The following is a 16,359-nucleotide window of genomic DNA, read 5'->3' as shown; positions in this document are numbered from 1 at the left end:
AATGTGTGTACAGTTCCTAAAAAGTAGATGGTGACTTTATTTTCTAGCCAGAGGGTTTTACTGAGCTTGTCCAAAGAGAGACATATTAGAGAAATTCATATGAGGGTAAATGCAACACGTTATTAAAAAAAAAGTTAATTTAACATTTGTATACTATTTGTATTGCTTTATAGGATTTATTTCCATAATTAAAAAAAAAATAATATAAATGCTCCACCTTTGTCTTCAGTTATTTCTAACCATATGATGTTTCTAAAGTCGGCATTTGCTTTCACTTTAAGAAAGGATACATCATCGTTCTTAAATTTGTATTACTCATATTTTACTTTCTTTTCATTTCTAATCTTTAAATCTTCAAGAGTGAATTAATAAGAGATACATTAGAATGTGGTGTAAAAGACAAATGACAGTATTCTGATTCACTAAAAGTCCGTATTACCCGTTGAATTGCTGTGACTGAACAGCAAGGTAATACCACAGAAATCATACTGACATATAACTTGGTTAACCCACTAATAATGTAAATATGTGGTTCAGATAGTCATCCCTACTGAAGTTTGCAATGTTAAATTCGGGTTATTATAAGTCCTTTTTTAAAATAATGATTTAATAATACACTGTTGAAATTATTCTTTATGGTGAAACACTTACAAAAAACCCTAACAAAATAAACATATAACTTCAATTAGGAAAAATAATTTCTCACAAGATTCTGCTTCATGTTATTTGTTATTTTTGTTCTGATGAGTAGTTAATGTGTTAAGGCAGTTGTCACTATCTACTGTTTATGTCTTTGCACTGACTGGCATTTTTGACAGTTGTATATTATCTCTAGTATGTTTATCAACTGAGGATTTCCACGTTTCTTCATGCTGTGATTTTTCATTCTCTCCATGCTGGTAATGTGTTGACTCTTGTCTGTCATTCCACTTTTCTTTCTTGTTTTGTCTCCTCTTTTCCTTTTGTGTTTGCCCACACAATTTTTTTTCTTTCTCTATCCATTTTTCATCATCTAGATCACTGTCCTTCCTTCAATTTTGTCATTTTTCTCAGTGCTTTATTTCACATTTCTTTTTCTTATAATGTTATTACAAACTTCTGCAGTGTGGGTGCCAAGGGAATAGGATCTGTTGCTCCTCCCTGAGCACAGATTAAATCCTCAGTTGAGTACAACTGGAAAATCTACTTTGTGCTGCATGGTCAGAAAAGTGTACCAAAGCCAGGATGGGAGAGAGCATGAGGAAACACTACTCAAAATCAATTGCCTGCTACTGACTTCTGTTGTTCAAGGAGGCAGCAGTAATCAGAAGGCAAGGTGGTGCTTGAGGAGGAATTTTGCGTGACCGATATCTAGCTGACCACTTTGAGTGCCAGGGAGCAGCTGGAGTGGGGCTGCCCACGGTGCAGGACAGGACATCCTCCTAAAACACCCCGTCGAGGCTGGGCGGGGGACAGGGACAGGACCCTGCCACTGCCTGATGTTCATCAGGCCAGTCAGGGTGAGGAGTCAGGTCTGAGCTCGACTGGGCCAATTTCTGGCCTGGGCCTGGGTCCGAGCATAGGACTCCCTGGAGCATAGCTTGGGCAGAGACCAATGACCCTGGGCCGGGTTGAAATGGGGTCCCATGGCTATCAGCAGAGTGGGGAGAGGTCCCAGATGGGATTTGGTAGGGCCTGCAAGGGGTGGTGGTACCCTCAGGGACATGGCACTTAGAGATGTTACTGATTTGTCCTGCAGAAATTATGCTTAAGTTGCAAGTCTTTTGGAGGCAGCATCTGAGCCTCTTATTTACCAGTGAAAATGTCAACAGAAATTTGGTTCACCATAAATGAAATGTATGTGGCCTCTGGTGTTCAGCTGTTTCAAAAATATTGCGGTATGAGTGCTAAAATGAAGTTGTTGAAGAATTTCAGGAGTCTTCTATCTTTATTTCAGATTATTTCCTTGCCTAAAAGAATCAGCATAGATGTCTCCTGTGGTTATTTTTGGGTTGCCTGTTGTTGTTTTGTTTGTTTGTTTGTTTTTATTTGAAATCACCATCAGTAGCTACTTACCTTGTATTTTTTCTGCTCTTGAAAACTGATTTTATATCTTCACGATACAGAGGTCTGACTGAAAACAAGGCCTGGTAGTCCACTTGTATATGTTTTATATATAAATGTGTGTTCATCCTATCAAATGTAAAGTATCGGTATCAGTTTCCTATAATAAGGATTTTTTAGTTGTGGAATTACTTTCTCATTTTTTGTTCAGGTAGAAGAATGTATGTATTAACAAGTGCTGTGTGTTTATTTTTACTGCTTGTACTGATTAGCATATATAAACATATAAGTGACTTGTATTTAATTACAAATCAAATTGTTGTATGACTTCCCTTCTGTCTAAAAATTAAAAGTAGAAGCATACAAGAAGATAGCATTACATAGTTGTAACATTATGTAGGCCAGATCTGAATTTTGAGAGATTGTATAACATTTTTTTTTCTTTTCAGTTTCCGTTGTTCCTTTTTGTCAGACATAGAACAAAGAAAACAGATATGAAAACCAATAACTTTGTATTGAATTTTGACTAACTGTTCTCACACTTGCTTTGAACTAATGTAATGCTGGAATTTCTGAATTAGATGGAGGTAAATTAGACTATCATAAAGAAGAGCATACCTGTGAAAAATATTTTTATATATAATTCATATCATAACAAAGAGAGATTGTCCAATACAGCAAAACATTTAATGAGTGTTTGCTGTGGGAGTGCAAATATGCTTAAAAGGGAGATTCTGTTTATTTAGAGCAGAAAATACCCTGGAGATAGCTCTTAAATGTGATACCCCTCCTGAAAGCAGCAATGTTTGGGCGGTGCTTTGGTTTGGAAGCATGCACAGGAGCAGAAATGTTTGGCTTGTGGTATAACCTCTGACAAGTTTGTGGCTTCAATTTTGAGTTTTCTTATCTTACATATCTTTGGAAACACATAGTTAACCACTGTGCCTAAAGTTCATAAAACATTTGTGGGCCTTGGCATGGAAGTAGTGTGTGAATTTAATTGTTTTGTTTGGGTTTTCTTTTTAGATTTATGACAATATTAATGTGTCCATTGATTTGAATTTCTTGTTTTCTCTTGGCCACAGGCTGACTGAGTGGTCTGAACTTCACTGGAAGGAACCATTTCACTGGAGAATTGGAATAACTGTGGATATCTCCCTGCGCTACTTCCTGGAAAGTGCCATGCGTTGCCAGGATTAAGCCAATGCTGAAGTCTGGGATGGGCCTTAGGGGCAAACACTCCCTTGTTTCTTCTGACATCGGGATTTGTCTACGACCAGTCAGCTGAGGCACCTACCACACATCAGGTTTTGGTTTTTTGCTTCCTGAAAAAGGTTACGAGTTCCATCACTTCATCTCCTTTGACTACATTTTATTGTATTAGTTTTCATTTTCCTTGACTGATTAATTTTCTACTGGCTGTGGAAAAAGGAGCCCTGCTGATGTTGATTTAAATAATGTCGAAACCAATGGGACTCCTATGGCTGCCTTTGATCTTCACTCCAGTGTGTGTCATGTTGAATTCTAACTTCCTCCTGTGGATAACTGCACTGGCTATAAGATTTACTCTCATTGATGGCCAAGCACAGTATCCAGTGGTTACCACAAATTATGGCAAAATACGTGGTTTAAGAACACCTTTGCCCAATGAGATCCTTGGTCCAGTGGAGCAGTACCTGGGTGTTCCTTACGCCTCTCCTCCAACTGGGGAAAGGCGATTTCAGCCCCCGGAGCCACCATCATCTTGGACGGGTGTCCGCAACGCCACACAGTTTGCCGCTGTCTGCCCTCAGTACCTGGATGAGAGGTCACTGCTCAACGACATGCTGCCGGTCTGGTTTACAGCCAATCTGGATACTGTGGTGACATATGTTCAAGATCAAAATGAAGACTGCCTGTATTTGAATATCTATGTGCCCACAGAGGATGGTAAGTACACTTAAGGACCACTGTGCAGCGCACTCACCAGTTCTGCACATGAGCGGTAGCCAGGTCTTTAAAGCATCTTGCTCAGTTTCCTCCATGTTTCATCTGTGGAAACGGATCATGCCTCTGAACATTCATTATAAGTAATACTTTGTAGATTGAACATGCTTGCATGAATTCTCTTCCATGTTTCAGTGTAACACCAAACTGCAGTTTCATTTGGAAGCAGTGGCTAGGGCACATAAGCCAGCCTTAAGTTTATGTCTGAACTACAGCTGAGCATCATTCACAAGAGAGGAAAGGGGAAATAAACATTAACCAAAAGTAACATATTTATTTTCCCATGCATGAATGGTAGAAATACTGGCGCATACTCATTTCTAAAGGAGAATTTCCCTAATCTAATTTTTTTATTTTTATTATAATACCTTTGAGCCTTCTGTTAACTCTGCTTGATTTAAATAGATAGTAGAAAGTTGTTATAGTAGTTTAGTGTGCATTTTTTTTCCAGGTTTTTTACCTATGGAACTTTTCAGTCCAACTTTTTTTTTCTTCATTCGCTAAGTTTAAAATGAAGTAAACATGATTTTATTACTCAGAGCTGAACTGATGACATTAAATTTTCATCTGTTTTCTGCAATACTCTCTCAAGAGGGCTACCTTAAACTGCCTTACATAGACAAAAAGGATGAACACAATTGGTGACACACAACTCTCTGAATGTTTTCATTATCTTGATCTTAAACATTCTAGCTTTACGGCATACTGAATGTGCCTTTTGTGTTTTTGAATGATTTTGCTTCCTACAGACAAGAAGACCTATTTTCATCAGGCTCTGCATGTTTAAAGTTTATTCTATATCACAAGCAAATAAAAAATTCTACTGGCAATTATATTTAATATTGTGCTAAAAGCCAGTTCTTTCAGCCACCTAGAATGTAGTTACCGATGCATAATGTGACAGATTTCTCACAGATATACAAATCCCTTCATGTTAGCTGGGGGGTTGATTTGCATAACCAAGGCATTGTTGTTTGTCAGTAACCATACTTTAAATATGCAAATTTTCTACTTTGATTATTATAATCCTTCTGCCTTGGTTGGCTTCTTTACTGAGAATTTCTAAGCTGTTTGCCAGTAATAAGCAAACCACCTTCTTTTCCTGTTCTCATCAGCTGAAGCAAAAACCTGAAAACTAAAAATAAAGGAGAAGGTTTGGGAGTACTGGGAGCTCTGCAAACATAAATACTGCCAAGCTGCTTAAACGAAAAGTGCTCTGAAAGAAAAGCTGTATGTATGTGGCTCTGTGTGTGGATGTGTGAGTGCATGTGGATGAAGGAGCAGATCTTTCCACTGAGTTCTTTTCCTCTTCCAGTCTTGCTGCACTGCATCTCACTCCTTGGATAATAACACAGATAATTCTTTCCCAAACTTCCTTATTGTCTGGATTTTATCCTGCAGCTTTTAATTAGTCAATAGGACAAGCTTGTCCTAAGAAAGCATTTCAAGTTAGGATTTTATTTGTTCTCACACAAGGAATATCAGATCTGCTAACTCAGTTTTATTTTAAAGCCCACTGTTAATAAATTCATATATTCCTCCAATCTAGTAATAAGAAGCTTCATCCATTAATTATGGAAGACAGGAAATTAGACATGGAAAAATATATACAAATGTCTAGAAAAATAATATTAGATATTAAATGGAGAATAATAAAATACTGCGTGCTGAATGACTAACAACTGATAAAATTCCTCATCTTGCTTGTAATAGCTGATGACATTTGCTTTTAGATTAAAAATAGAAAGGACTGATATATTTAATTTTACCTATCGTAGACCTTTTTTTCCGCTTAATTCCATGAAAAAGTGTGTGTCTTACTCTTCCTCCTGGTTTTAGATTTTTTTTTTTACACTAAATAGCATGTAAATTGAGCCTATTTTCTTTTATATATCCTCTTCAAAAAAGAAACCCACGCATAACAAAGTATATAGCTGAATAATGAGAGACAAGGTTTGGTGTCAGTGATGAGGTTAAAGTAAAATTGTTCCTGTACAATATGACAAGCCTTTTTAGCAGGTTCCAATGGGGAACAAGAAACTTAAAAATGAGTAGATGGAATACATGATGTTTTAATTGTATGCTGTATGTCTTATCACTAGTTAAATATAACTTAGTGTGGCTTTTTTGGTAAGGAAAATATGCAAGCTTCTGCTCATAAGGACGATTAAGGAGAACTGACCTACAAATCACATCTCCTAAGTTAGTGTGTCTCCAAATCATACTAAATATAAACAGCCTTAAATTGTAGCCCGTACAATCTGATTAAACACATTATGCTTCATTACATGAGTCTTAGTTGGCAAAAATAAGCTATGTTGTTATGGAGACAGACCATGAAATTAGGTTTTGAAGCAAGATCTCAAAGTGAGTGACTTTGAGTTAAATTCACATTTTAAATTATTTCTCAAATAGAGATATATTTAAAAGAGCTTTGAAACTCTTTTGTGTCTGGAAGAAAAGGTGAATAGAATCATCCAAACCTAATTAATGTTCTGACTATAAAACTTAATCTGAATCATTTTATGCTTTTTTTAAAGAAAACTTTGGTGAAAAGAAATGATGAACAACTCTAATGAATTAACTGGGTTCATATGCAGTGCTTAATTCAAACTAATTCTGGTGAATAACTAATCAAAATGCAGCTGAGTGTTGGTGCTTTTCTTTTCTTTCCTTTTCTTTTCTTTTTTTTTCTCTTCTTTTCTTTTCTTTTCTTTTCTTTTCTTTTCTTTTCTTTTCTTTTCTTTTCTTTTCTTTTCTTTTCTTTTCTTTTCTTTTCTTTTCTTTTCTTTTCTCTTTTCTTTTCTTTTCTTTTCTATATAACATGACATGTTTGTTATTACTTGTGTGGTTTGGTCAAAGAGAACCAAATTTTGACCATGGACTTTGAATAAAGAATTGAAGAATAAATGCACACATGCATTCATCTGATTTCAGAATTGTTTCACAGGAATTCTGCCACTATAAACTAATGGAAATAAAAGGTGAATACAGTCACTTTAACTAGGTAGATAGGATTAGTTTTTTATAATAAAATGGTTTGAAATGCTGCTGCTTCTGGCTGAAGAAGTACACTGATATTAAATGACATAAAATTCTATAGTTCCTTAAACTAGTTGATGTATCTAGGTAAAGAAATTAAATGGCTCTGTTACACAGTTTATATCTGTATTAATCAAAGCCTTTCTTTTGACCCATAAGATTCTGGATTTCAAATGTGAAATAGCAGCAGAATCCTGTCAGAATTTTCCATGTTAAATTGTTCCTATGAAGAAGAAAATGTCTTTGTTTAAGGAGCTTTTTTTAAAATTTAGGTGAAAATATTATTTATTATAGAAATCAAAACATATACCTGCAATTCTGTCCATGTGGAATTTTATTATTTTGCTGTTGTACATTAACAAATGGTTTATATTGAGAGTTTCCTTAGAGTAACACTTATATTTCAGAGAATCTAGAGTACCAGGAGAATTTCAGTATTTGTTTCCTTTGGCTTTGGAAGGGAAAAAATTGCAACCACTATAATCTATCAAGACTTTTTTTTTTTGGTCATAATAAGTATAAATAATGATGTAGTTATTTTAAAGATACACAATGCAAGCAATAAAGATAAAACATAGCAAACTGCTTTTATTTTATATATCAAATTTATAATAAATTACTCTAGAACTGAAGCAAATAAAATGTTTATAGTACGATTATTATTTTATCTTAATTGCTTTCTAAACATTTAGATCTTCAGAATCATTAGTGGGCCTATATGCTGTCCTGTCAGCTTTTCTAGTTACTATGAACTGTAATTTTCCCCAAGAATACTTGAATGTCTGTTTTGAGGAGGTCATCTAGGGAAATGATATTGAGGACAGTCTGTTTATTATAACTTCAGTCTGAATATGGGTTTATCTACAGTGGAAATGCTAGATTGAAGAGGACGCAGACTGTTAATCGGCTGTGCTTAATCCCTGGCCTTTATCATTTGAATCTGTGGATGCTGAAGGAGATTGCTAACTCTTATCATAACTGGGGAAAAAATATAACTAAAAACAAATGGAAAAGACCTTAAATTTGAATTTCTTCTATGATAAACTTTGAAACTGTATTAAAAGCAAGGTAAAGTAAAAATAAAACAAAACAAAACAAAACCCTACAAAACCCAAAAAACATGAACAAATCTTTTTGTTTCTTTGTTTAAAACCTGATCTGTTCAGATCTAAATGGAAAATAAAATAAAAAGGTGACTTTTCATTGTCTTTGCATGGTCAATAGCATATATACTTCACTTACTTTGGTATACAGATAAAGGGTACATTTTACATGAGTGAGTAGCTATTCAACCACTATATATCTGTTAGGGATTAACTAATGAAGTATTTAGAATCTTCAGAGGTTTGCTCACTAAAAATGCTCTGTGAACTCTTGTGTCATTTACATCACAATAAATATAGCTGAAGTGACAACAAAAGGTGATAGGCCATGATGCTTATTAAAGTTGAATGGGTTGGTCATGATTTTTTCATTAGATTAGGGAAACTGAGAGCATTGCCCAGGATTCGTGTTATATTTAACTGTGGGCTACCAGGAAGAAAAAAGTCTTGAGCAAGAGCAAAGAGATCAACAGTGTTCTCTCTCTGAGCAGTGATGTGAAGGAAAGATACATGCATCTTTAGACTCTGTGTCTATTTGACTAAGAAATAAAGAAATTAACCATTTGACCAAAACTGATAAAGAAGATGTGCATTAGGTTATTTCTATAGCTTGCGTACTCTGCCACCTTTTCATATTAGTCAAATGTCTGCTTAGTATATAACTGTTTGCAGCCTTCTCCTTGACAGTGCTGTTGAACTGCAGTGTCTGTTTAACTTGGAAAGAGTCTTTTAATCAAAATTATACTGATAAAACCTGATTGATAAAAAATTAACTTTTTGGCTTTTTTTTTTTTTTGGGGGAAGGAGAAAAAGGTAGTAGAAAGATGAGTCCTATGTTTACAATTATTTGATGACATGGAATAAAGAAACCTAAACTATTCAATGACTTCTTTATTAACATGAGGAGTAAGGATCCATGCATAAAGATAGTAACACAGCATACAAGATAGGTACAATATCGTACAACATTATTTCTGTTGAATTATTAGCAGGTGATAATAGCAATACTAACTCCTATTTTACAAATAAACCTGAATTTCTGTAGAGGAGTTTCTCCTAAACTGTATGTAGTTGCAAGTTTCAGTAGATGCATACCTGTCATTTATCAAGTAATCTAAAAATTTGAATTGTTCTATTATTTCTTCACTACTTTTGTAAATTTAAGTAGCTACTTAAGAAGTCAAATTCAGGATTTATGCATATAGCTTTAAGAAATTAAGAATCCAATATCTCTTGTTTACAGGTTTATAGTTTTGATTCTTCCTCAAAATCTTTATTATCTGTTTTTTAAAATTAGTTATAATTTGGATAATTGGTGTAGGTATGTAGAGTTGTACTTCTGTTTTCCGAGGTATTTTTAAAAGCAAATTCATTATATAGATATATTTAAAAATATTTTAAATCTGTTCTAAAACATATTTAGGATTGTTTTTTTTAATAGATGATGATGTTTGAATAGCTACGTATTACAAATAATGTTTTTTTTCTGAGATAAAATAGAATATAACAAGTTTGTTCTCAGTTTCAAGATTGTCACAGTTTTTGTCAATGACTGGTCTATTTTTAACCTCCACCCTTTCTGTCAATTCTTTGTCTTCTCTGGAAAAATGCAAACTCCTTATTAAAATTCTCTCATTATTTAAGTGCATTTCAGCTTATACTGCACAAAAAATATACACAATAAGACATATCATTTTGTAAAATGCTTGTATCGCTTTCCAAAGTGAGAGGGATTAATAAAAGATAGCAGTTACAATATGAGATGATAACATTGGAATTAACTGCATATAATCCCAGTTGAACATAAACTTTTTCGTGACGGAGAGAAAATTGCTCTCCCTTGTGAAAGATAAACTCCCTATTGTGTCAGAGAGCCTGAAGCCAATTCTTTCACAGTTAGGGTCCAATATATCCCCTCCTCCTAATCCAGAAATATCGCAGCATCTGTGAGAAAGAAGAAGGCATATGTCTGACTATCCTCTGCCTAGCAGGATAAAGCTGTGGGTAATCCAGGCCCTTATTTTACATTCTTGGTTTTAACAGTCACAAATACCTTCTGACACCAAAGAACAGGACTCTAATCTAGATGAATTAAAGTTCTTAAATCCTTAGAGCTAAACTCAGATTTAGTTGGTGATTTCAAAACGTTGCCCTTCCCTCCAGGAGTTGCCCATTCCACAGGCACTTTACAGGATTGCATCCAAATGGCCTTTTCAGGAACTGAGATGCAGCGAAGCCTAGCGAGAAGACTCAGCATTCAATATGACATTATCTAATCTGAACAGGATTTTTGGCACAGTTTCCTAGAGTCTCATCATTGCCTCATATTGAAAAACCTGCTAGAATGGGGCAAATGTTCTTTAAAACACAATGAATTAATGTTTCTTCTGCAAAGACAAATTAATGTTATCATTCTCTTAGTCAAAGAGATGTAGAAGCTGTGCCATTTGGCTCAGTGATGCAAAAGAAACAGTCTTTAGTCATGTGGGTCATGAGACAGATCAGACAGGCAATTTTACTTCATTCTGCCCTTTGGCTCCTACTTGTCTCTTCAGGGTGTTTTGGGGTTTTTTTTGGTAGTGTTTGTTCATTTGTTGTTGTTGTTTTCTTTGTTTGTTTGGGGTTTTTTTGTTTTGTTTTTAATGTAGTTTTTCCCTGTGTGTCTTCTTGCTTTCTGACAAAACACAAATCAACACGACACCTACTAGCGGTGAGGCTGTGTCTCTGCCCTAGTGCAGTACAGTAGGTGCTCAGCAGACTTCTGAGTAGTGAATAGTGTGGAATATGTGCAGATCTTAGCAGTGTCATGGCTACACGATCTGTATTTTCTTTAATTTCCTATTAAGACTTTGTAAGCTCATTGATCTTCCTTTGGATATTTTTTGCATAGGTCAGAAAGTTTTGAAAGTTATGTCTTGTGAGGTTTTTCATTTGTGGGTTTTTTTTTTAATTTCAGTAAAATTTGGTTTAGTTTCCCTTACTTAGCACATTAATTACAGCTTCAGACAAAACCGATACCATCTGAGTAGCTCAACTTACTCATAAGGCTCATAAATTAGTTCACATCTGTGAAAATACTTAAAGGAAATGTCCCCACATCAATGTGATAGTCATAGGTAGTATGTGAATCAGGCATATTTACAGTTCTGTTCTAGAAATGTTTAAGTATTTACAAAATAAATAAATGCAAAACCAAAATAAAGCAAAAGCTCATCATTTGCTCCTCAGAATTCCTGAAAAAACTGGTGACAACTGAAATGAAGACAAAAAATCTCTCCTGAACATAATAGCTTTTTGCATAGTAGTTTGATTTGTCATACTTTTAAAAATGAAATAATATCTCCAGCATTCAAGTCTACACATCAGTGCTTCTTGCTTATGACTCCAGATAAAATTCTCAGAATTGCATATAATCAATTACATATGCTCAAATATTGTGGTAGTACTGGTTGAATGTATTGGTTGTTATCCAAATAGAAAAAAAGGAAAAAAAAGTATGTTAAAGATAGCATATTTCATTTGTGCTTGCGATATTATCATCATCTGAGGGAATACGGATAAATTTTTATTCTTAGGGTTTAGGGCTTTTTTAATTTGGATGTTGCTCCTGGTACACAATGAGACAAACAATAAGAAATAATTACTATAAAACCATGAAAATGAACTAATGCTTACAGCTATCTGGTGCTGATGTGTTAAAAATCCATTACAGAAATGTTATAATAAAAGGAAAAATTGTCTTTTACAGCTCTTGCTGTAGGCAAACTTATAGCAAAGAATAAATTTACTTGCAATGCTAAGCCAAATTCCTACACTGTATATAGGGAAATTTAGTCACAAATAGAATTCCTGGTGCCTTGTTCCAACGTGCTTATTATTGCTGGCTTGGTATTAAATGGATTTTTAATTGACAGGGTGTGACATATTTAATCTAATGGAGAGAAATTACTTTGTGCTGACTCAAATTACTATCCGATTAATCACTGGTACTGTTTACAAGCCATCATAGCTGGAAATTATGGATACATTGTCTGGTTAAGTAAATATGCAGTAGTGCAAATGAAAACCCAATCCAAATATATACATTTCATCTTCTTACAAATAATTAGAATCAAATTATCTTTTATGTGGTATTTTTAGTGTGGCTAGGAAATTTGAAACAATTCTGCATTTGTAATACTACCCCAATAGTTATGCTTTTGCTTGCTCTTCATGCTTTATTCAGCCAGCAGAGGGAGCACAAGTTACCAGCAAACTCATTTTTTCTATCTGTTGACATCATTGAGAGTGGCAAAAATGATGCCGGTGAACACACCAGTGAAACATGCTAATAGATGCTGGTTTGTGCCCTTTAAACAGATAGGAAGATATCCCATCCCTTTCCCAAGCTGAAAATTAATAAAGTTGCTAGTGTTCTTCCTATTTTTGTGGACTGAGGAATTTATATATGGAATAAAGTCTATTCAAGGAAAACATGCACTCACAGTGACAAACTTGCACAAAACTAATTTATTATTAAATAATAGAAGTTTAGATGAGAAGCAAACTAAGAACACACCAGTTTGTAACCGAATAACAAATGATAATACTTGCTTTGAAATTCTTACAAGGCATTTGATGGCAGAATTGATTCCAAAATAGAAAATTTGATCTGTTCAGTTATGGTGAGTTAGTAGAAACATTCCTACACAAAAAGGAATAACTCTGTCTTTCTAATTTATAAAATGAACTTAGACAGAGGCAGACTTTTTTTCTCAATGATGGCATTGACTCTGTTTTCTGTATTATAGTTATACAGCTGAATCGTGCAAAATGGCAAATGCATTTTACATCCTCTTATGGCACTGAGACAAAAATGTTAAGCATGCTGAAGTTTCATCCTCACTGACAGTACACTGTGTTTAAGTTTTTTGCTCTTGTGGCATTGGAATTAACAGTATAACTAAGCTATATCAAGTCAGAGTGCCAAATTACACAAATTATGGAGGGCTTCCATGTGTAACGTATCTGATTCAAAGGACTGGTATGTTTATGGTCTTGCTGATTTGAAATGCTTTTGTCATCAGAACTCTCTCTACCTAAACAACAGATCTTGTGCTGCCCCCAGGGAACAGGTGCATTAGGCTGAGTTGCAACTGATGACTAGGGTGTGCCCTTGGGAGCTGGATCAAATCAGATGTTTACTGTGATGATGTATAAAACCGTCCATATGAAGTAATTGCTATGGTTTGTTACTAAAAATTACCTTCAAGTGTGCTTAAGTCTAAGAAAATAGCACAAATATTGTACAGAAGAGAGCAGCTTAGTATGACAATCTCTCAGTGCAAATATTTTAATGAAAACAGATTGAAGAAAAAACAAAATATAAATAAATGCAGTAACGTGAACATAAAAATGAGAAAAATTTCTAAAAATCATGCAGCATTGTCTATTCTTTATTTTCATTATCAAAGGATTATCTATAATACTTTCAGTCTTATTGCCAGAACCAAACCATGTAGATGGATTGAATAGTAAACTTTTATTCCTAACTGTAGCCATTTTCACAAAAAGTTGCTGAGGGATGTTCAAGCCATATTTCTTTTCTCTTTATTCAGTTTCACTATTCCTTGCACACACTTGTCGTTACTGACTTTTGCTGCTGTTTCTTTGCTCATGTTATAAGTGAATACCTTTGCTCACTTTAAAAGTTAATACCGTAAAATAGACAAACCATAGATCACAGAATGGTTTGGGTTGGAAGGGACCTTAAAGATCATTTAGTACCAACTCCACTGCCATGGGCAGGGACACCTTCTACTAGGTCAGGTTGATCAAAGCCCCATCCAACCTGGCCTCGAACACTTCCAGGGGTGGGGCATCCACAGCTTCTCTGGGTAATCTGGTCCAGTGCCTCACCACCCTCATGGTGAAGAATTTCTTTCTTATATCTAATCCAAGTCTACTCTCTTTCAGTTTAAAGCCGTTAATCCTTACCCTAACACTACATGCCCTTGTAAGAAGTCCATCTCCAGGTTTCTTGTAGGTCTCCTTTAGGTAGTGGAAGGCTGCTATAAGGTGTCCCCAAGAGACTTTTCCAGGCTGAACAACTCTGACTCTCTTATCCTGTCTTCGTAGGAGAGGTGCTTCAGCCCATCTTTGTGGCCTTCCTCTGGACTCACTCCAACAGGTCCATTTCCCTTTCATGTTGCAGGGCCCAGAGCTGAATGCAGTACTCTAGCTGGGGTCTCATGATAGTGAAGTAGAGGGGGAGAATCACTTCCCTCAACCCACTGACCATGCTAGATGTAGTCTGAGTTTCCATTTCCACAAAAGGTGTTACGCAAATATTCTTTTATATATATATATATATTTTTTTTTCCCTCGAAGTTACACACAAGAAGCAGCAAAAGGTGAGGAAACATCATCTACAGTTCTTAAATAAGTTTTGGAATGCAGGAAGCTATCAAATAGGCGTACCAGAAAATTAGCCATGCAGTGGGTGTGAATGGATCAGGTGGAGAAAGCCTGATCTGATTCTCTCTCACACCTTAGTCCTTGTGTACTGGATTCCTTCAGTGGGCCACTCAGCTATGCCTGGCAAGCTGCATTTGGGCTGTGGGGTAGTTCATGAAGAACCTAATGTACCCTATGGTGGTACATCAGGGTTTTCTTTAATGTAGTTGTTATTGTTTGTTGTTGTTTTCACAATTCATTTTTAGCTGAACAGCTCTTGCTTGCATATGCTTGTCATAATGAAATTCTCATCCCACACCCCCTTGTGTAAATATGGCCAGCAAGTATTTGGAGTAATGCAAGACTCAAGAGCGGGATAATGTTCAGATAATGAAAGTGTCAGTTCTCTAAATGGGTACAGTGGCCTATAAAGATTCCTGAGCATCTAAGAAGCCAGTGAAAGATCTTCACTGTATAACATCTGTCTTGCTTTAGTTCAACCATTCATTTTCAGCTTTTAGCACCTTTGAAAATGTATTACTTAAGATAATTTTACGTTATTTTTAGATAATTGAAGAAGTTATTAAGTAATTATAAGTTTAGAAAGTAACAGCATGTATCAGGTTTTAAAAATATTATGATATCAATATTTGATGCCATTTGTAAGTGGTGCTTCCAAGTGTGTTATTTCTTAATATAGTATCAAACTTCTAAATGCATGCTATTTTACCATGCTTGTTTTGCCTATCTAATACAGTAAATCAGGATGTCTTAGTGTTGAGATTACCAACTGGCTTATTTCAAAATCCAAATAAAAAGCTTTTCACTTTGCTCGTCTAGATAATTTTTTTCCTCTTGTGATCTTTTTCCTGCTTTGCCTCAACAGAAATGATAAGATAGTTGCCATTAGTGCCTGAAAACATGATAAAACATTTTTTTCTGCATTAAAACTGGAGGTAGTTCAAAGTGTGTTTTATTCAAGAGGTACTTAATGAATGTGTCAGTTTACTACAAGTAACTTTTTTTGGTTGTTTTGTGACTTTTCTGTTTCTTTTCTAAGCATTAATTGCAACCATAAACACCTACTAATTTATCTTCCAATTTCTCCATTTCTTGTACAGATTTATTACAGATTTCTTGTTTAATATAGAGATGTGAGGCAAAATTGCCTGGTTTTTATTCTTTTTTTTTTTTTTTTTTTTTTTTTTTTAATCTACCTAAAGAATTGTATAGCTAAGGTACATTGGGACTGAGGTGGTCTGAGGGCATTTCTGACAGAGAGAGATGTACAACAGACTGTCAACTACCTTTGTGCCTTAGTTGTCCATTTAGATAATCAGGATCACACTAATTTTCTCTGATTAGGTTTAGAAACAACTGCAAGAAGGAAACACCTCTAGGTGACAAAAAGCTCAGTTACTTCCTATATATCGACAACTTAAAAGACAACATTCTTACTTTTATTCATGTGCATAGTTTTTTCTAGGCTCTACGTTATTCTCTTCTGAACCCATCTAGTGGCAGCACTTTGCATATTGTTGCTCTGTATTGTAACCTCTAAGCAAAACTCTGGAAGTTCCAAAGGGCAATGGATTTGGGAGTCATTGTACCATGACAATTTTAAAGAGTTCAGTAGAGAGGTTTAAAACTTGGGCATCTAAAAAGTGATTTGACTCATTTACTGATAGAAGAGTGAAACCTTACTGTCAAAGTTTACATTTAATTCTTCACTGTCAGTCTTCACAAAGTA

The 16,359-nt window shown here is 35.0% G+C and overlaps 1 protein-coding gene across 2 annotated transcripts in view; it reads left to right on the top strand.

Annotated features, from left to right (window-relative positions):
• The first annotated feature begins 3,450 nt into the window (after positions 1-3,450).
• Positions 3,451-16,359, top strand: part of NLGN4X (neuroligin 4 X-linked) — a 127,938-nt gene continuing 115,029 nt past the window's right edge. For both annotated transcript variants that reach the window (XM_065633979.1, XM_065633969.1), the window contains exon 1: positions 3,451-3,972. In XM_065633979.1, coding sequence (XP_065490051.1) covers positions 3,501-3,972 — 472 coding nt within the window. In that variant the 5' untranslated portion in view covers positions 3,451-3,500. The remainder of the gene's footprint in view (positions 3,973-16,359) is intronic.

This window comes from Caloenas nicobarica, chromosome 1 (genome assembly GCF_036013445.1).
Source record: "Caloenas nicobarica isolate bCalNic1 chromosome 1, bCalNic1.hap1, whole genome shotgun sequence".
NCBI lineage: Eukaryota > Metazoa > Chordata > Aves > Columbiformes > Columbidae > Caloenas > Caloenas nicobarica.
The sequence above is the reverse complement of the archived record's forward strand: the minus strand, read 5'-3'. Positions and strand labels throughout refer to the sequence as shown.